The 22,162-nt window shown below is 46.4% G+C and overlaps 1 protein-coding gene across 1 annotated transcript; it reads right to left on the minus strand.

Moving 5' to 3' along the window:
* Positions 1–6,367: 6,367 nt before the first annotated feature.
* trim35 (tripartite motif containing 35) lies at positions 6,368–20,177 on the minus strand. Its single transcript, XM_033026101.1, has 6 exons — positions 19,691–20,177; positions 14,196–14,291; positions 12,814–13,047; positions 11,993–12,015; positions 8,974–9,089; positions 6,368–7,236 (listed from the first exon to the last, which is right to left on the minus strand). The coding sequence occupies exons 1-6, from the start codon at positions 20,093–20,095 to the stop codon at positions 6,689–6,691; spliced, it is 1,422 nt and encodes a 473-aa protein (XP_032881992.1). The 5' UTR covers positions 20,096–20,177; the 3' UTR covers positions 6,368–6,688.
* Positions 20,178–22,162: the final 1,985 nt, after the last annotated feature.

Raw genomic sequence — 22,162 nt, forward strand, 5'->3', positions numbered from 1 at the left:
CTGTAATCTGTACAGAAATATTTAAGAGGCATTTAGATGAACGTGAACAGGCAGGGAATGGAGGGATATGAAAGACGGCACGGTGGCGCCACGGTAGAGTTGCTGCCTTACAGCACCAGAGACCCGGGTTCGATCCTGACTATGGTATGGGTGTTGTCTGTACAGAGTTTGTATATTCCCCCTGTGACCACGTTGTTTTTTTCCGGATGGTCTGGTTTCCTCTCACTCTCCAAAGACGACAGATTTGTAGGCTAATTAGCTTCTGTAAATCGTAAATTTTCCTGAGTGTGTAGGATAGTGCTAGTGTATGGGTGATGGCTAGCCTGTTCTCACACTGTATCTAAAGTCTTAAAAAGTCCATCCGTAGGCAGATGGAATTAGTTCGATTTTGATCATGGTGGGCACAGACTTGGTGGGCCAAAAGGCCAGTTCCTGTGCAAAACACTTCTACATGCTAAAGCTATGCTGACTGTTTCCTCAAAGATAGACACAAAATACTGGAGTAACTCAGCGGGACAGGCAGGATCGATCTCTGGAGGGAAGGAATGGGTGCGTGTCCCACTGAGTGTCCCGCTGAGTTACTCCAGCATTTTGTGTCTACTTTCAATTTAAACCAGCATCAGCAGTTCTTTCCTACATACGGACTGTTTCCCCATCTCTGTGCTGATCCTTGGGACTCGTTCCACAGTAAAAGGGAGACAGACACAAGAGACTGCAGATGCTGCAATCTGGTTGTGTGTGTTCCCTCTCGGTATGGGGCCATCCTGAATTCAAGCAGCTGTATCAGATAATTTGACTATACTGTGAAGTCAACAAATCCTCATGTCTATCAGCTGTCTTGCATCAACATGAGACGCTGGTTCTGCCTCAGTATTCCCTGTGTTTGCCAATTTATTTCAGAATTTCCATATCTACAGTTGTTTTACTTTCCACGTCAACATGCCTGTTACAGTGACACCCCGCAGTGATGGATAAGGTTTCAACAGATCAAGAAATGCCCTCACTAAATGAAACGCCACTTCGCTCCATCAAATTAAAACCATATATAGGGATAATATTTTATTAATGTCATGTGTATCTAGATCCAGTGGAATAACTTTTGTTTTGTGTGCTTTGCAGGCAGATTATATCATCCATTAGGTAGAGCAAGAGAGAAAATAATAGTACGGAATATAGTCCTACAACGATGGATAAAGAGCAGGTAACTAAATGCAAGGGTCACAACAAGGTAGTTTGGGGGGTCAGGAATACATCCTCGGATATCAGCAGTGGACAAGCTGTTTCTGAATCTGGTGCTACATGTTTTTCAAGCTTTTGTATATTCTGTCTGATGGGAGAGGGGAGAAGAGAGAATGACGGGGGGGGGGAGTGTAAGTGATCTTTGATTATGCTGGCCGTTTACCCGAGGCAGTGTGAGGTACGTGTGCAGTTGACAATGGGGGGGGGGGGCTGGTATGTGTAGTGGACTGGGCTACGTTCACTAGTTCTCACGGACCTGGGCAGAGCAGTTGCCGTGCCAAGCTGTGATGTATCCCAATGGTGTCTATTGATTCTTTAAAGGAGTGGAGGACACCATCAGATTCGCAGTGGGCATGTGCTTGCTCTCGTATGAGGCCATTGCGTTAGAGGCTGGGCTCTGTAGCTGAGTCGAGGTCTCTTTGTATCATAGCCTGAGTGCAGTTCTCAAAAACTCTCAGCTCCAACCTCCATTGGTGACTGGGGAAACCTGCCAACTTTCCAGAACTAGCCACGCTGTCAGTCAACACCATGAAGGGAGCAGGAGGGGAGAGAGTCAGGGATGCCTGACCCTTGCCACCCAGAACTGCGACTGGTCACCACTGGTTTAAGACTTTTAGGCTTTACAGATACAGTACGGAAACAGGCCCTTCGGCCCACCGAATCCACACTGACTAGCGATCACCCTGTACACTAGCACTATCCTACACACTCGGGGCAAATTACAATATTAGTTAAGCCAATTAACTGACAAACCTCCATGCCTTGCGAGCGTAGGAGGAAACTGGAGCAAACCCATGCGACCACAGGGAGAAAATACAAACTCCGTACAGGCAGCACCTGTAGTCAGGATCGAACCCGGGTCTCTGGCGCTGTAAGACAGCAACTCTACTGCTGCACCACCGTGCCGCAATGATGATGGATGGGAAGGATCACCCTCTGATTCTGTGCTGTATGACTATGATTCTCAGAGGGTGGCGAGTCTCTGGAACTCATTTCCCTGAAAGGCCAATGGAAGTAGAGTTTTTGAATAAGTTTAAGATGGAGGTAGATATATTCTGGATAAGCAAGGGATGAGATGGTCAGGTATGTGGAGCAAAGGTTATAGACACATTATCCGTGATCATATTGAATGGCAGAGGTGTTTCGAGAGGCTGAATAGTCTACTCCCGTTACTAATTTGTATATTCTCAACGTCACCAAGGGGCTCTGCGATGCTGCCTTCCCTCACTGGCATGACCCACACCTACCCTGGTGGAAGCTGCCTCAGCTCCTTGGACCTCTCAGTGTATTCTGCATTCTTGTTCAATCGATACATAACTGACAAACCACGAGTCAGGAGGAAATCTTGTCCGCTTGGTCAGAGTGTTAGATTTTTAGACATTAGTGCAGGATCCCAGAGCCAGCCTCTAATGCAATGACCAAAGGGAAATCCATGCTTCTGCTCAATACCTGTGCTAAAATGTTACAGGTCCAGACATTGGGTGATGCTACCACAGGGCAGGTGTGCCAATGTGATGGCACAGGCTGAGCAGTCTAGGGATGCTGGAAGAGTGGCTATACCTGAGGTCTGGAGAACTGCAAGGATTCCTACTAAAGGGGGAATTCAGCACCGGACCAAGTGCCAGTACTTGGGATTAATACAGATGGATACTTGATCCCAGCACTGACATGGTGGGCCGAAGGGCCTGTTTGCTTATATACATATATTATACTATCAGTGGACTCTTGTCAACATGTGTGCTTCAATGAGACAGACCTAAGCTGAGTGTGTTGATTGAACTGAAATGCATCGTAGATTGAGGGGCAGTGGTAGCCTTTCACTGTTCTTATGAGACAGGCATTCACACCACTGGCCACTGCAACCAAAGATTAGTAAATGATTTATGAAGCCTGGAAAGTCAATGTCCAAAGGTTTTCCTGGGGTTTATTAACAGGGCATAAGACGGCAACTGTAGAAAGACAAAAGGCATTGATATGCATGTTAAAACTGAGTCTTTAATGTGTTTAACAGGAAGCACAATAGAGATTTAGACAGATGAACAGGCAAAAACTGCAGATGTTGTAATCGAGTAAAACGCAAGGTGCTGGAGGAACCCAGTGGGCCAGGCAGAATCTGTGGAGGGCTTGGACACCACGTATGTTGGTGCCCAAGCTGTGAGCTGTGAGGAGGATGCTAGGAGGCTGCAAGGTGACTTGGATAGGCTGGGTGAGTGCGCAAATGCATGGCAGATGCAGTATAATGTGGATAAATCTGAGGTTATCCACTTTGGTGGCAAAAACAGGAAAGCAGACTTATTTAAATGGTGGCCGATTAGGAAAAGGGGAGATGCAACAAGACCTGGGTGTCATGGTACACCAGTCATTGAAAGTAGGCATGCAGGTGCAGCAGGCAGTGAAGAAAGCGAATGGTATGTTAGCATTCATAGCAAAAGGATTTGAGTAGAGGAGCAGGGAGGTTCTACTGCAGTTGTACAGGGTGTTGATGAGACCACACCTCGAGTATTCCATACAGTTTTGGTCTCCAAATCTGAGGAAGGACATTATTGCCATAGAGGGAGTGCAGAGAAGGTTCACCAGACTGATTCCTGGGATGTCAAGACTTTCATATGAAGAAAGACTGGATAGACTCGGCTTGTACTCGCTAGAATTTAGGAGATTGAGGGGGGATCTTATAGAAACTTACAAAATTCTTAAGGGGTTGGACAGGCTAGATGCAGGAAGATTGTTCCTGATGTTGGGGAAGTCCAGGACAAGGGGTCACAGCTTAAGGATAGAGGGGAAATCCTTTAGGACCGAGATGAGAAAAAACATTTTTCACACAGAGAGTGGTGAATCTCTGGAACTCTCTGCCACAGAGAGTTGAGGCCAGTTCATTGGCTATATTTAAGAGGTAGTTAGATGTGGCCCTTGTGGCTAGAGGGATCAGGGGGGATGGAGAGAAGGCTGGTACGGGATACTGAGTTGGATGATCAGCCATGATCATATTGAATGGCGGTGCAGGCTCGAAGGGCCAAATGGCCTACTCCTGCACCTATTTTCTATGTTGCCTGACCTGCTGTGTTACACCAGAACTTTGTGCTTTATTTACACAGATGATCCTGGGCATATGTTTCAGCTGTGATGAGAGCCAAGACCAATTGACCTTCCGATAGAGTAGCAGAGGTTTCACTGTAATTGGCTTTGGTTGGGAGAATGTCTTTGCATTGCCATTAAGCCACCTGTATCTGATACACGTTTCTACATATCAGAGATTGACAAAAGGGCTGATCCCTGTCAATACCATAGGCTTGTTTCAGAGATGTTAATCAAGCCAAAATAGTTGGGAAAACCAACATCTCAGAATAAAATAAATGTAGAAAATGTATTTCCTCGAAATGTATTTGAGGACCAGAGGACATAGGTTTAGGATGAAAGGGTAGAGATTTAATAGGCATCTAAGGGCTAACTTTTTCCACACAAAGGGTGGTTGGTGTATGGAACAAGCTGTCAGAGGTAGTTGAGGCTGGAACTATCCCAAAGTTTAAGAAACATTTAGACAGTTACATGGATAGGACAGGTTTGGAGGGATATGGACAAAACACAGGCAAGTGGGACTAGTGTAGCTGGGACATGTTGGCTGGTGTGGGCAAGTTAGGCCGAAGGGCCTGTTTGCACACTGTATCACTCTATAACTCTAGAAACATTTAAGAGGAATTGACGTATCAGAGGAATGCAGCCTGCTGTACTGTAAATTTCATTCATAGTATTGTAAAGCACAGCAACAGGCCATTCAGCCCAATTCATCCATGCTATCTGGTGGATATCCTGAGCATCCCATTTCTGAACACCTAGCTCTTGCCCCTGAGCACCTAGTCCTTGCTCAAGTGATTTGGGTTCATCAAATGCTCACTGTGACTCTGTTTCCACCATTCTCACTAGCAGTGCATTCGAGCTACTCACCACACTCTGGGTGATAAAGGTCCCCATCAGATTCCAAATTTCTTACTACTTGCCCTATATCTGTCCTCTAGTTTTATTTACCTCTGGTGTGGGGAACAGTTTTAGGTGTAGGCGAAGAAATGGCAGATGGAGTTTAATCTGTGTAATTTGGATGTGTTGCACTTTGGGACAGAGAATACCAAGCATAAACATACAGTCAATGGCAAGACCCTTGACAGCATTGATGTACAGAAGGATCTTACCATTCAATCTATAGCCATCCAGTGAACAGAGTTATGAGCCTATAGAGGTGTATGAAATCCTGAGGGACATTGGGTGAATGCACACAGGGGAATCAAGAACTGGAGGGAATTGGTTTACGATGAGAGGGGAAAGACCTCATAGGATTTTGAGGGACAACATTCTCACGCATATATGGAATGAGCTGCCAGAGAAAGTGGTTGAGGTAGGTACAATACAACATTTGGACAGATGCATGGGTCGGAAAGATTCAGAGAGCAATGGGTCAAATACTGGAAAATGAACCAGCATAGATGAGCATCTTAGTCAGCATGGATGAGATGGGCTGAAGGGCCTGATTCTGTGCTGTATGACTATGATTCTTAGAGGGTGGTGAGTCTCTGGAACTCAAAGGCTAATGAAAGTAGAGTTGTTGAATAAGTTTAAGACGGAGGTAGATATAGTCTAGATAAGCAAAGGATGAGATGTTCAGGGACATGGAGCAGAGGTTTATATTACCCGTGATCATACTGAATGGCAGAGGTGTTGAGGGACTGAATGGTCTATTCCCATTCCTAATTGGTATATTTGTAAGTTGGATAGTGGCTGAGGTTGGCAGTCAGAGAGACGGTATGGTGAGAGACGATATGGTGGTAGAGTTGCTGCCTTACAGCCCCAGAGTCCCGGGTTTGACCCTGTCTTTACGGAGTTTGCATGTTCTCCCGTGACTGGGTGGGTTTACTCCGGGTGCTCCGGTTTCCTCCTGCAGTACAAAAAAACGTTCAGGTTTGTAGGTTAATTGGCTTTGGTAAAATTGTTCCCAGTATGTGGGATAGTGCTAGTGTAGGAGTGATCGCTGGTCAGTGTGGACTCAGTGGGCTGAAGGGCTTATTTATGCGCTCTGGTGTCTAAAGATTAATTTCACCAAAGCCAGTTATCTTCCCGTTTTACAGACTGGCTTTTAAAAAAAAAACTCCAGATACTAATAATGAATTGATGTACATTTGTGACAGTGAGAATCGAACTTGGGGTCTCTGCAGCTGCAGAATGTTAGCTGGTGGCACAGTAACATCACTGCAAAAACCATCAACTCCAGGTACAGCATCAGGCTGTAACACCCTGAATTATTTCACCAAGCTTTGGTTCTTGAGTGAGCAGTGATGGGAAACTCAACAATGAATAACCCTCCAGGGGGTTTTGGCATAAGGGCATCGCAACATTATCTGGAGTTGCACACACTGTGTGCTTAATCTCAGCCCAATTTCAGATTCAAGATGTTAACAGTGCACTATTAATTCTGCAGAGCCACTTTGAGGGGGCAGATTTTCATAGCCGAGAGGTTAGTGTTGGCTGGGACCAGGCAAGGGCAGAAGTAGGGATAGACCTTCTCGGTAAAGGTGTCCGTGAAGCTGTAAAGAAGGCTCATGTTTTCAACGTTATAAAAGGACACCTTGCCAGCCTTGCAGTCCAGGTCGACGCGGATGATCTGGGGACTGACGCTGAGCTCCGTGCGCCAGGGGGAGGTGCAGGCGTAGTATTCACAGCCGTCCATCAACCCAATGGCCCAGAAGCCGTTCTCCGGGTCCACCTTGATGATTCCTTTCCTTCTGGCAGATGCCTTGGCCACTCCCAAACACCAGCCAGTCTGGCCCTTCACATCCACGTCCCAGTGATGCCTTCCCGAGGAGAATCCTTCCGAGCCCAGCACTGAGACGCAGGAGTCAAACCTCTCTGGGTTATCCGGTAGCTGCAGCTTGGATAGACGGTAGCCCATAACCGTCAGATCCTCGGAAAGGTGGAGCCAGGGCGCGGCTGTGTTCGGATCCAGGGTCACAGGGGCTGTAGTGAGGGGGGGGGGGGGGGTGGGACAACAAGGTAAAGTAAGCAGGAGTGGTTTGCTATACAATACATACAAAGCGAAGCGGTACACATATGCAGCGCTGAAGTAGAGATGGTTGAAAGATTCTCGGAGTAAATATCACCAGCAACTTGTCCAACCCATATTGAAGCAATGACCAAGAAAGCACACCAACACCCCTCCTTCCTTCAAAAGCTTTGGATGTTCGGCATGTCCCCATCAACTCTTGCCAACATCTACTGGTGCACCATAGAAAGCATTTTATGGGGATGCATCACAGCATGGTTTGGGAAAAGCATGCCTTGGGAAGGCATCAATGGGATGTGGATGTGAAGGGCCTGACTGGCTGGTGTTTGGGATTGGCCACGGAATATGCCAGAGAGAAAGGAGTCATCAAGGAGGACCCAGAGAACGGATTCTGGGCTATTGGGTTGATGGACGGCTGTGAATACTTCGTCTGCACCTCCCCCTGGCACACGGAGCTCAACAAGAAATTGCAGAGTATTGTGGAGGCATCCCAGACCATCACACAAACCAACCTCCCTTCTATTGACTCCATTTATAGCGCACACGGCCTCAGCAAGGCCAGCAGCATAATCAAGAACCAATTACACCCCGGTCACTCCCTCTTCTCCCCTCTCCCAGCAGGCAAGAGGCGTAGAAGTGTGAAAATGCACACCTCCAGATTCAAGGACAGTTTCTTCTCAGCTGTTATCAGGCAGAACAGTCCTATCTACAAAAGATTATTCCTGAACTGCTCATTGGAGACCCTCGGACTATCTCTAATCGGACTTTACTAGATTTTATCTTGCACTAAACGTTATTCCCTTAATCGATTGTCATCATGTATAGTCTTTCCGTTGACTGGTTTAGCATGCAACACAAGCTTTTCTGCAATAAACTGAACTAAAGTACAGTCTGACCCCAGTTTGTTTGTACACACAGTGGCAGTAATCAGCTCTGGGAGATGAAGTGCCCTCAGTATCCTAACCGATGGTTGAGTGGGCAGGATTTTCATCTGCTGGGCGGCATGGTGGCTCAGTGGTATTGTTGCAGACTTACAGAGCCAGACTCACTCTGGAGGGCCACACTCCAAAGACGTACAGATTTGCAGGTTAATTGGTTTCGGTAATTGGCTGCAGCCCTCGCACCCTGCCCCCCTCGCCCCCCCCTCGAGTCTGCACCGACCAGCCGACTAGCATTATCCTACACACTAGGGAAAATGAAACATTTTTACCGAAACCAATTAACCTACAAACCTATAAATCATTGGATGTAGGAGGAAACCGGAGCACCCTGGGAAAACCCACATAGTCACGGGGAGAAAGTACAGACTCCATACAGATAACACCCGTAATCATGATTGAACCTACACCTCAGGCTCTGTATTGCAACACCACTGTGCCGCACCCATCTCCACTACTGTGACACGGAAGGATCCTTTGGCTCCACGATATCTACTGGCAAAGCAATCCCATCCCTTCCCTCCTCACTCATATCTGTCCTCATATACACCTAAATGTCTTTATTCCACCACTGGAGTTTGTTCATGGTCTCACTACGCAAGACCACAGCGATTTTGTAAACTGATTTTCACCCATTGTCAAAGTTTTTCAGCATCCGAAAGGAAATAAAAAGGAAATGTTTGCCACAGCACGGATTTAATGCACTGACAGAGGGCAAACTCCAAACTTTTTGCATCGGTGATGCGTACAAACCTGTGTTGATAATGTTCAGCATTTTCTTCCAGACTCGGTATTGTAAGGAACCGACATAACGTCCCACATCAATCATTGCGGAGACCGGCTCAGGATCTTGCAGAGTGCAGTTGGCTCTGGGATGAGAGGGAATGTCAGAGAGATAACAAGATCTGGATTTAGCGAGCAGTCTACAGAACGCTACAGGGTCTGAGCATCAGTTAAAGTGTGAGACTGTCGTACAAAGAACAGAAACAAGACCGATAGAAGGACTTGGAATTTGGATGAGAAAATGGAGTGCGATGCATCAGAGATACAAAGCGGGTGGCAGTGCAGGTGGTGAAGAAGGTTTAGACTTTTTCGTAGACTTTTAGAGATACAGCATGAAATAGGCCCTTCGCCCCACCAAGTCTGTGTCAACCAGCGAAACACTAGCACTATCCTACACACTAGGGGCAATTTACCATTTTTACCGGTCAAATTAACCTACAAACTTGCACGTCTTTGTGGTGTGAGAGAAAACCGGAGCACCCAGAGAAAACCTGCGCTGTCACAGGGGGAACATACAACTCCGTATAGACAGCACCCGTAGTCAGGATCAAACCCGGGTCTCTGGCGCTGTTAGGCAGCAACTCTACCGCTGCGCCACGATGAAGGGAGGCTTCAGGATGATCTAGAGAGGCATTATAAATGGGCGAGGACGGGGCATATGGAGCATAATGTGGAAAAATTGTGCTCATTTACTTTGATAGAAAGAATTGAGGTTATTGATAGAAGAAAGGTTTTTTTTTTTTTTAAGGCAAGCAATTGAAAGTGTCAAGAGGAATCTTGATGTTCATGTGCACGAGTCTCTGAAAGATAAAACACTGATACAGAAAGCCCCATTGTACTCTTGCAACAAATCCACAATTAAATTAGAGGGTGGGAGTGGAGATGATGTGCCCAAGGTATCAGTGCAGGACAATACCGTTTGTCATATATATTAACTATTTGAATGAGAAGGTAGGTGCGTAATTAGTAAATTTGTAGATGTCATCAACATTGATAGTACAATGGACAGTGGACAGGAGTGTTTACGGTTACAACAGGATCCAGGTATAATGAGCTGGGAAAGTAGGAAATGGAATGGCAGATGCAAATTAACTCAGACAAGTGCATGGTGATGTATTTAGGAAGATAAACCAGGCTAGGACATAGACAATGAATGACAGGACACTGGAGAGTGTTGCTGAGACCAAGCATAACAAGTACAGAGAAGGTTCACCAGACTGATTCCTGGGATGTCAGGACTTTCATATGAAGAAAGACTGGATAGACTCGGCTTGTACACGCTAGAATTTAGAAGATTGAGGGTGGATCTTATAGAAACTTACAAAATTCTTAAGGGGTTGGACAGGCTAGATGCAGGAAGATTATTCCCGATGTTGGGGAAGTCCAGAACTAGGGGTTATAGTTTAAGGATAAGAGGGAAGTCTTTTAGGACCGAGATGAGAAAATCATTTTTTACACAGAGAGTGGTGAATCTCTGGAATTCTCTGCCACAGAAGGTAGTTGAGGCCAGTTCATTGGCTATATTTAAGAGGGAGTTAGATGTGGCCCTTGTGGCTAAGGGGATCAGAGGGTATGGAGAGAAGGCAGGTACGGGATACTGAGTTGGATGATCAGCCATGATCATGTTGAATGGCGGTGCAGGCTCGAAGGGCCGAACGGCCTACTCCTGCACCACTTTTCTATGTTTCTATGTTTACATAGTCCCCTGACAGTGACAACACAGGTGGTGAAGAAGGTGTTTGGTATGCTTGTCATCGGTCAGGCAATGAGTACAGGAGTTGGGACATAATTTAGAGTAGGACGGTGTTGGCGAGACTGCACTTGGAGTATTGAGCGCAGGTCTGGTCACCATACTCTATGTAAAAGTAAACTGGAAAGGCTGCTAATTCAAAAGGACATACAGTAGCTGGGATTGAGTACTAGGAAACTGGATAGTCTGTAACTGTTTTCCTTTAATCAAAAGAGGCCACGGGCTAATCTTATAGAAATTTGTAATATCATGAGCGGCATAGATGAAGAGGTGTTCAAAAAGGAACTGCAGATGCTGGAATATCGAAGGTACACAAAATTGCTGGGGAAACTCAGCGGGTGCAGCAGCATCTATGGAGCGAAGGAAATAGGCGACGTTTCGGGCCGAAACGTCGCCTATTTCCTTCGCTCCATAGATGCTGCTGCACCCGCTGAGTTTCCCCAGCAATTTTGTGTACCATAGATGAAGAGGTGATGGTCAGTTCCTCAGTGTAAGGGAGTCTTAAACTAGAGGGCATAGGGTTAAGAGGATGTGGTCAGTGTGGGCAGAGTTACACTTGGACATTTCATGTACTGGAAAGGTTTGAGGGATTTTGCCAAATGCCGGCAACTGAGACCAGCTCAGGTGGACAAAATGATTGTCGTGAACGAGTTGAGATAAAGGGCCTATTTCCGTGCTGTATGACTCTAGAACTAGACTTTAGAGATACAGCACGGAAACAGGCCCTTCAGCTCACGCCAACCAGCGGTCCCCGTACACTAGCACTATTCTGCACACTAGGGACAATTTACAATTTTACCAATGCCAATTAACCTACAAACCTATACCTCTTTAGAGTTTAGGAGGAAACCGGAGCACCTGGACAAAACCCACAGTCACAGGGACAACATACAAACTCTGCACAGACAGCACCCATAGTCAGAATCAAAGCCTGGTCTCTGGCACTGTAATGACCCTGTCCCACTTAGGAAACCTGAACGGAAATCTCTGTAGACTTTGCGCCCCACCCAAGGTTTCCGTGCAGATCCTGGAGGTTGCAGGTAGTGGAAGCAAGTAGGGAGACTGACAAAAACTTCCGGGAACCGCACGGAAACCTTGGGTGGGGCGCAAAGTCTCCAGAGGTTTCCGTTCAGGTTTCCTAAGTGGGACAGGGGCATAAGGCAGCAGCTCTACCGCTGCGCCCCATGCCAACTAAGGCAGAGAATTAGGTGATGTTCATCAAGAGAGTGGTGTTCATACCTTTTTCTAGTTTCTGGAAGATTCTGGAAGAAAAAAACCAAAAGATTTAATTGAGATGCCGTTAAAAGTTCATTCAACAAACGATGCACATTTTCCCAGGCTAACACTTTGCTGAGGCACTTTGAGGAGATTCAGTGTTATGTAGGTATTGATGATGGGGAAATCAGCTTGTGTGTTTCCAAAATGTATAAAATAGGCTGTACAGTGGGTGGCACAGTGATGCAACGGTAAAGTTGCTGCCTCACAATGCCAGAGACCCAGGTTTGATCCTGACCTCGGGTGCTGTCTGTGTGGAGTTTGCACTTTGTCTCTTTGAACCGTGTGGGTTTTCTCCAGGTGCTCCGGTTTCCACCCACATTTCCAAAGATGTGCAAGTTTGTATGTTAATTGGCTTCTGTTAATGTGTCCCTAATATGTAGGATAGGATACACCTGCATCTCTAAAAGTTAATGGATGACGTCAGTGTCTTGAAAGACATTGCAATGTCAGCATCGGAAAGCTGCTCTCTTTAGATTGGACCAGTATCCAGAGGCCCAAGATCCGGAGTTGGGGGCGATGGGAGATGGGATGGGTTTCGTTTGGATCTGGAAAACCTTTCCTGAGAAGATGGCGGGAGCTAACGCCCTACGTTAGTGCGAGCGAGGCGAATGCTGGAGATAAAGGGGCTTTGGAGAAAGGGATGAATGTGGGATCAAGGAGAGGGTGGACAAAATCCATGACCCATTTGCCCTTCTCCTACAACACTACTGCTCAATTCTTTCCGATGGTTTTATCTATCAACGCCTTATTGCAATAATATCCTCTGACCACCTCTCACTCACCAGAAGGAAGAGTGCAGGATCTTGTTGGCTGAGTTGGCTCTCAAGAGCCTGAATGTTGGCTTTCAGCATGGAAATCTCATCAGAGATTATCTTAACCTTCTGCTGCATTGACTGAATATGGTTCCTTTCCTCCTTTCGAAGACTGTCCATCAGAGTCTCCTCCTCGGTGTGAAGGAAGCCGTGAAGTTTCTGAAACTCCTGTCTGATTTGTTTTTTAGTTCTCGAAGCCTGACTCTAGAACAAACAGAAGTGAGATATTATTATTTGAAACTCAAATTTAAAATAAAAAATGCAGATGCTGGAAATTTAAATTCACATCTTGGATACAAAGTTGGCTTGGTGGAAGAAGTGAGGGTTTTTGTTTAGATTGGAGGTCTATGACTAGCGGAATGCCACTGGGATCGGTGTTGGGTCCTCTGTTGTTTGACGATTTGGATGAGGACATAGTTAGTAAGTTTGCAGATGGCATCAAAATTGGTGGTGTAATGAACGATGAAGAAGATTATCTAAGATTACAACAGGATCCAGACTAACTACATCTAGTGGTGCAGTGGTAGAGTTACTGCCTTAAAGTGCCGGAGATCCAGGTTCGATCCTGACTATGGGTGCTAGACACAAAATGCCAGAGTAACTCAGTGGGTCAGGCAGCATCTCTGGAGAAAAGGAATAGGTGACGTTTTGTGTCAAGACCCTTCTTCAGACCTGACTATGGGCGCTGTCTGTCTGGAGATCATACGTTCTCCATGTGATCTCTGTGAGGCATTTTCTCCAGGTGCTACAGTTTCCTTAACATTCCAAAGACATGTAGGTTTGTGGGTTAATTGGCTTCTGTAAATTGCATGATAGCACTAGTGTATGGGTGATCACTGGTCAGCACGGGCTCGGTGGGCCGACGGGTCTGTTTCCACACTGTATCTCTAAACTGAACTGGGAAAGTGGACCAAGGAAGGCAGATGGACTTTAGAGATACTGCACAGAAACAGGCACTTTGGCACACCGAGTCCACACCGACCAGCAATCACCCCGTACACTAGCACTATCCTACACACTAGAGACAATTTACAATTTTACCGAAGCCAATTAGCCTGCAAACCTGTATGTCTTTGGAGCGTGGGAGTTAACCGGAGCACCTGGAGAAAACCCACAGTCACAGGGAGAACGTAAAAACTCTATAAAGAAAGAGCCATAGTCAGGAATGACCCCATGTCTCTGGCGCTGTAAAAAGTTACGCATTTCTACCATATTTTTCAATGTGGAATTGTTTATAATCCAAATATGGGGACAAAGACAATTCAAACGCACACACACACATACACAAAGTGTTCATATTTGTGGTACAGCTGATCACCAAATAATGGCCGGTCCCACGTTCTAGAGCTCACCTTCATATGGTTTAAAGACAGGTCATTCTCATTCCTGATCCCAAGGAATTTCTCCATCTTGGAGTTCAGAGTTTTGATCGATGCCTTCAGTCCATCCTGAAAGAATTATGTTGGTGAATTTAGTTTCAGCAATAGCACATCAAGACAGAGCAAGAGATTAATATGTAGGAAAAAACTACAGATACCGGTTTATACCAAAGATAGACGCAAAGTGCTGGAGTAGCTCAGCGGGTCAAGCAGCATCTCTGTCGTTAAAGGATGGAGAAATAGTTAAAGGACAGGTGAAATTTTGGGTCGGGACTTTTCTTCAGAAGGGTCCAAATCTGAAACTTTGTGCAATAAATTAATGTGTGCTTTAAAATGAGCACATATGTACCTGCCTGCACTTGGTACATATCCCTCCAAACCTGTCCTATCCATGTACCTGTCTAACTGTATCTTAAACGTGGGATAGTCACAGCCTCAACTACCTCCTCTGGCAGCTTGTTCCATACACCAACCACCCTTTGTATGAAAAAGTTACCCCTAAGATTCCTATTAAATCCTTTCCCCTTCACCCTGAACCTATGTCCTCTGGTCCTCGATTCCCCTACTCTGGGCAAGAGACTCTGCTCATCTACCTGATCTATTCCTCTCATGATTTTATACATTTCTATAAGGTCACCCCTCATCCTCCTGCTTTCCAAGGAATAGAGACCCAGCCTACTCAACCTCTCCTTATAGCTCATACCCTCTAGTCCTGGCAACATCCTCGTAAATCATATCTGACCCCCTTCAAGCTTGACAATATCTTTCCTATAACATGGTGCCCAGAACTGAATACAATATTCTAAATGCGGTCTCACCAACGTAATATACAACTGCAACATGACCTCCTATACTCAATACTCTGACTGATGAAGGCAAATGTGCCAAAAGCCTTATCTATCTGCGACTTGACCTTCAAGGAACCATGCACCTGCACTCCTAGATCCCTCTGCTTTACACCACTACCCAAAGGCCTACCATTCACTGTGCAGGTCTTGCCCTTGTTAGAGGTCCCAAAATGTAACACCTCACACTTCTCTGTATTAAATTAAATCAACCATTCCTCAGCCCACCTGGCCAATCGATCCAGATCCTGCTGCAATTGTTCACAACCATCTTCACTATCTGCAAAACCACCCACTTATGTATCATCAGCAAACTTGCTAACCTCGCCCTGTATATTCTCATCTAAATCATTGATGTAGATGACAAGCAGTATCATTTTTGTTTACATTTTCTGCTGTGCTGCCGCAAGTAAGAATTTCATTGTTTGGGACATATGACAATAAAAACACTCTTGACTCTCTCTCTATATGTATATAAATATATATTTCACACCCCAGACTATTTGAGCACACCGTTCACTTCCTCCTCACTCTCTCTCTCTCTGCCTCTTTAGCCCCCCCCCCCCCTTCCCCATACCTCACTCCCACGGCCTGCTTTCCTCCACAACAGACTTGTATGACAACCAAGTGGACTGTGCCTTTAAGAGTCAATGCCTTGTCTGACTCTTGGCATTTGTACTCCGTTGAGACTGGGTGGGTGTGCCTGGAACTGCAGACTGGGTGCAAACCACACGGCCATGATTCAAACAGCTTTTACAATCCACCTCCCAGGATAGGCTGGTCAAATGTAGATTATTTTCTCTGGAACGTCTGAGATTGAGTGGAGCCCTGACAGAAGTATCTAAAATTATGAGATAGAAACTTATCATGGATAGTCAGAACCTTTTTTCCCCAGGGTGCAAATACACTGCATGGGGGGTATATTGAACAAGGGTATTTATAGAGAATTGCAGAGCACAGTACAGCACAGGAACAGACGCTTTGGCCCATAATGTCAATTCCACACATATTAAATTAATCTCCTCTGCCTGCAAGTGATCTATTTGCCTCCATTCATTGCAAATGTGTGCACCCATCTAAAAGCCACTATAGTATCTGCTTCCACCATCACCCCTGGCAATGCGTTCCAGACACCAGCCACACTCTGTGCAAAAAAAACCTTGTCCCGCAAATTTCCTTTAGACTTTCACCCTCTGATCTGAAAGCAATGTAATTTAGTCTGTGACATTTTCTTGCTGGAAAATGGTCCTGACTGTCTACCCTATCTATACCTCTCAGAATTTTATATATTCCTGTCAGGTCTCCCCTCTACCTAAAGACATTCTAGAGGAAACAATCTACATTTGCCCAACCAATCCTTGTAGTTAATACCATATAATTCAGGCAGCATCCTGGTGAACTTCTTCTGCACCATCTCCAAGGCCTCCTGCAATGGGGCGACCAGAGCTACACACAATGCTCCACATGTGGCCCAACCACTGTTTCACAAAACTGCATCATGACTTTCTGATTCTTGTCCTCCATGCCTATAACACTGAATGCAAGCATACCATACACCCCTCATTGCCTCTGACAACCCAAATTTCCACCAACCCCGGTTGTGTGGCAATAAATTATATCTATCTATCTATCTATCCATTTGGGCTGTCAATTAAGGGGTATTGTAAGGGGTTGTCCACTTCAGGCAGACAAGGTGACAAGTTTCTGCTCTCAGACTGGATGAACTTCTGGAACACTTGCCTGGAGAAACACAGTGGAGTCATTGAAGGCCGAGATTGGCAGATCGTTGGGGTCTATTGGGAGTCAATGATAATGGAAAATGGGCTTGGAAATGGGGATTTGGGCTACGTCCCCATGGACAGCAGACAATAGACAATAGGTGCAGGAGTAGGCCATTTGGCCCTTCGAGCCAGCACCGCCATTCAATGTGATCATGGCTGATCATCTCCAATCAGTACCCCGTTCCTGCCTTCTCCCCATATCCCTGACTCCGCTATTTTTAAGAGCCCTATCTAGCTCTCTTGAAAGCATCCAGAGAACCTGCCTCCACCGCCCTCTGAGGCAGAGAATTCCACAGACTCACCACTCTCTGTGAGAAAAAGTGTTTCCTCATCTCCGTTCTAAATGGCTTACTACTTATTCTTAAACTGTGGCCCCTGGTTCTGGACTCCCCCAACATCGGGAACATGTTTCCTGCCTCTAGCGTGTCCAAGCCCTTAACAATCTTATATGTTTCAATGAGATCTCCTCTCATCCTTCTAAACTCCAGAGTGTACAAGCCCAGCTGCGCCATTCTCTCAGCTCCATGCAGAGAATGGAGGGGTGAATGGCCTGCTCTTGTTTCTTTCAATGCTCTTCTGCAGCCTTGCAAGCAATGCAGATGAAACTGAAAATCATAAGGATAGTAATTGTTAACAAATGTGTGCACAAATGCTGTGTAAAGAGACAAATGTTTGCAGCTGCTGGAATCATGTGAAATAAACAAAGTGCCGGAAGAACTCAGTGGGTCAGGCAGCATCTGTGAAGGGAATGGACAGGCACAGTTCCCGGTCAGAACCACCCTTCAATAAGGATCCTTCAGCAGTGCGGGTCTGGAGAGATGTCGCGGCCCCTTCCCTCAAGAGTGAGCATGTCGCAGAGAGAATTAGAAATTTTAGTTTAGTTTAAAGATACAGCGTGGAAACAGGCCCTTTTGCCCTCCGTGTCTGCGCCAACCAGCAATACCCATACACTAGCACTATCCTACACCAACATATATTTTGGAACGAAACCTAGGTGGTCACAGGGAGATAGACACAAAATAGTAACTCAGCGGGACAGGCAGCATCTCTGGATAGCAGGAATTGGTGACGTTTCGGGTCGAGACCCTTCTTCAGGGAGAATGTGCAAACTCCACACTGATAACACCAGAGATCAAGATTGAACCCTGGTCTCTGGCACAGTGAGGCAGTGGAACCATGCCACAATGTTGACCATGCAGGAGCCTGGGGTTTAGTTTATTATTGCCACATGCATCGAGGTACAGCAAAATGCTTTTGTTCGCTTGCTGTCCGATCAAATCAGATAGTACTCTACATGAATACAATCAAGCTATACTAAAGCACAAGTAGAGCAAAGTGAAAGATACAGAGTGCTAAAATATAGTTATCAGCATTGTGGAGTAACAGTACCAGAGAATAGTCCAATGTCTGCAATGAGGAAGATTGGAGAATAAGGACTGCACGCTAGCTTATGGAAGGATCATTCAGAAGTTTAGTTTAGTTTTGTTGTATAGGTTAGAGATACAGCACGGAAACAGGCCCCTCAGCCCACTCTTGGTGTATTCCAGTCTGGATGGGCCGAATGGTTGCACAGATACTCAGTCAGGCAGATGCCAGGGTCTTCCATGGAGCACAGGACTATTGGCTTGAGGTGCTTTCCCTGTGGCAGAGGCAGGACAGGAATTTCAGACTGGTGGCCTCTAGTACCTGGATTGGGAATTCAGATCCTATTGCGGAGGGGTGAGCGAACGACTTAAAACAAAAGAATCCCCCTCTTGAGGACCCGAGGCTCTGGAAGGGAATCTCCCAGTTGCAAAGTCAGTGGTTCACTTCTGCTGATGTTTCAGCTCTGGGGCAAAGAGATGGGGGGATTTCACTAGGTCAGGGCTAGGTTCCTGTGTCATGTGTGTGCACACATCTCTTACCGAATGGCCTGCTCATCCCTGCTTTTTAATCTTGGAGGCACAAAGAACTGCAGATGCTGGTTTACCACAACAAAAAAGGCACAGGAATAACTCAGCGGGCCAAGCAGCATCTCTGGACAACATTTGCCCTGGGTCGTAGGGAGTGTGTAGTATTAGTGTGTAGGAAAAAACTGCAGATGTTGGTTTACAACGAAGATAGAAACAAAATGCTGGAGTAACTCAGCGGGACATGCAGTGTTTCTGGATAATGTCACCCATTCCTATTCCTCCTGAGAAGCTGCCTGCCCCGCTGAGTTACTCCAGCATTTTGTGTGTAGCGCTAGTGTGTGATTGGGTGATCGATGGTCAGCATGGATTTGTTGGGCCGAAGGGTCTGTTTTCACAATGTATCTCTAATCTCTAAACTAAACTAAAAATGAATAGGTGAGGTTTCAGGTCAGGTCCCTTCTTAGAATTCAACACTTCAGTCTGAAGAAGGGTCCCAACCCAAAGTGACACTGCCCAAGTTCTCCAGAGATGTTGCCTGACCCCCTGAGTTACTCCAGCACTTTGTGGCTTTTTCAACCTTTATATCGATTTTCAGCTGACTGTTAAGAGTCATAGAGTGTGGAAACAGGCCCTTCAGCCCAACTTGCCTATACCGACCAATATGTCCCAGACTAGTTCCACTTCCCCGCGTTTGGTCCATACACCTCCAAACCTGTCCTATACATGTATCTGTCTAACTGTTTATTAAATGTGGGGATAGTCCCTGCCCCCTCTGGCAGCTTGTTCCATACACCCACCGCCCTTTGTGTGCGTTGGGATAGTCGATGTTCTGCCCATCGCCTTGCCGGATACTATCCCAACGCTCCCTCATCCCCTGGGAACCCCCGCATACCCTGCCACACCGCCCACCCTCTCGTCCAAGCCCCACCTCGATGCTCCGGTTCCCTCACCTTGCATTCTTTCGCTGCCTCGTCCAAAGGTAGGCACTTGTGGTTTTCATGCTTCTTCGAGTGCAGGCAGACGACACACAGCACCTCCTCGTCCTCCTTGCAGAAGAGCTTCAGCTCCTCGTTGTGCTGCCCGCACATGTCCTCCGGCCCCCGAGCCTTGCTGGATTCCTTCAGGAAAGAGTCGACAATGTTGGCCAGCGTGCGGTTCCATTTTAAATCGCTGTTGGAATATGTCTCCCGGCAAACCGGGCAATCACAGCCTCCCTTTTGTTTCCAGTAGCTCATCAGACAAGCGCAGCAGAAGTTGTGCTGACACGGCGGGAACACAGGGTCCTTGAAGATGTCCTGACATATTGGGCAGGAGAGCTCGTCTTCCAACCAAGGTATCTTTTGTCCCTGATCCATTTTTTTGTTGCCACCACCCTTCTCGAACAGCCCGTTTCCTGTTGACAGGGGCGGCCCACAGAGATGCACTCCAGTGCGGTTTCACTTCCTCGTCCTGCTGCTGATTTAAAGAGACACTGCCCACTGCAAAAAAAATTCCTTCAGTCCCCCCAACTTGGTTCTCTCTGGAACCCCTGGACGCTGACGGGAGATCTGGTGGAAGGTCATAAGTTATAGGAGCAGAATTGGGCCATTCGGCCCATCAAGTCTACTCCGCTCATAAAATGAACTTTAACCACAGTCATAAGGTCATAAGTGATAGGAAAGAATTAAGCCATTCGGCCCATCAATCATGGTTGATCTATCTCCTCCTCCTAACCCCATTTTTCTGCCTTCTCCTAATAACAGGGCTCTCACTTAACTTTTTTTCTCTGTTGCTAGCTGAGCAATCTAGGCAGCTTTTTAGGTTGCCAAATGACAGTTTAAGGTGGTCATTTAAGACGGCTTGCATGACGCGTGCGATAATGTGCTCGGACAAAGTGTGTAGTTACCTGTCGGAATTATGCTCAATGAAGCATTCACATATTATTTCTGTTTCAAATAAAGTCACAAACTAAACATACTCACTAATCAACACATGATATATACCACAATGTCATGCAGCAAAATTACAATGCAGTATCTCAACTCTTTTTGTACATTGCAATGAATGCAATTTCTATTATTACTTTCCACTTCCAAACAAAAATATGGTTGGTTCTTCTTTTAAATTTCAAAATAGACTTTATTCCGGTAATAAATATGTACAATACATGAACCGTGCAAAAAATTCATCCGACATTTTCAGAGGCTATACAAATTATTCAATACAGTCTACATACATTGCTCAAATTTCACAACGTTATCCCCAACCCTTGCCACTCATGTGACCTACTGGCGTGGTATCTCTTCCCTTATTTTGAGGGGCATCTTCACCACATCCTGCCTCCCATGTCCAGCAGCGAAAGGAACCTAGACTGTGGTCCTTCCTCACCGAGCCTTGGCGTTGGCTGAACTGAGCTTCAGTGCGTCCCTCAGCACGTACTCCTGCAGTCTGCAGCGGGCCAGTCGGCAACATTCCCCGACAGACATCTCGCTCCGCTGGGCGGTGAACAGCGCTCGGGCAGACCAAAGAGCGTCCTTCACCGAGTTGATGACCTTCCAGCAGCACTCGATGTCAGTCTTTGAATGCATCCCTGGGAACAGTCTGTAAATCACAGAGTCCTCTGTGATGGAGCTGTTCGGAATAAACCATTCGAATAAGCTGTTCGGAGACCCTTGCAGACCTCTCCAGACTCTCTTTGCGAATCCACACTAGCAGCCGTCCCGAGGGCAGCGTGCGCTGCTAGTGAGGTTCCGACGGTGCAGGAAGGATCTAACTGGGAGGGCTCGCAATAACTAACCTGATCTCCCGGTGGCTCAGCACTTCAACTCCCTCTCCCATTCCGAATCCGACCTTTCTGTCCTGTGCCTCCTCCATGGCCAGAGTGAGGCCCACCGCAAATTGGAGGAACAGCACCTCATATTTCGCTTGGGTAGTTTACACCCCAGCGGTATGAATATTGGCTTCTCCAATTTCAGGTAGTCCTTGCTTTCTCCCTCCTTCCCCTCCCAATCCCAGCTCTCCCACAGCCTACTGTCAAGCCCCATCCTTTCTTTTTCCCCCCCCGACATCAATCTGAAGAAGCGTCTTGACCCGAAACATCACCTATTCCTTTGCTCCATAGATGCTGCCTCTGTATGTTTCAATGAGGGTCCCCCTCATTCTTCTAAACTTCAGCGAGTACAGGCCCAGTGCCGACAAATGCTCATCATAGTTTAACCTACTCATTCATGGATTCATTCTTGTAAACCTCCTCTGGACCCTCTCCAGAGCCAGCACATCCATCCTCAGATATGGAGCCCAAAATTGTTCACAATATTCCAAATGCGGCCTGCCAGCACCTTATAGAGTCTCCACATGACATCCTTGTTTGTATACAAGCCCTCTTGAAGTAAATGCTAGCATTGAGTTTGCTTTGGTGTTTCGGCTGATGAGTGCCAGGAATA

This window comes from Amblyraja radiata, chromosome 8 (assembly GCF_010909765.2).
Source record: "Amblyraja radiata isolate CabotCenter1 chromosome 8, sAmbRad1.1.pri, whole genome shotgun sequence".
In the NCBI taxonomy this organism is placed as follows: Eukaryota; Metazoa; Chordata; class Chondrichthyes; order Rajiformes; family Rajidae; genus Amblyraja; species Amblyraja radiata.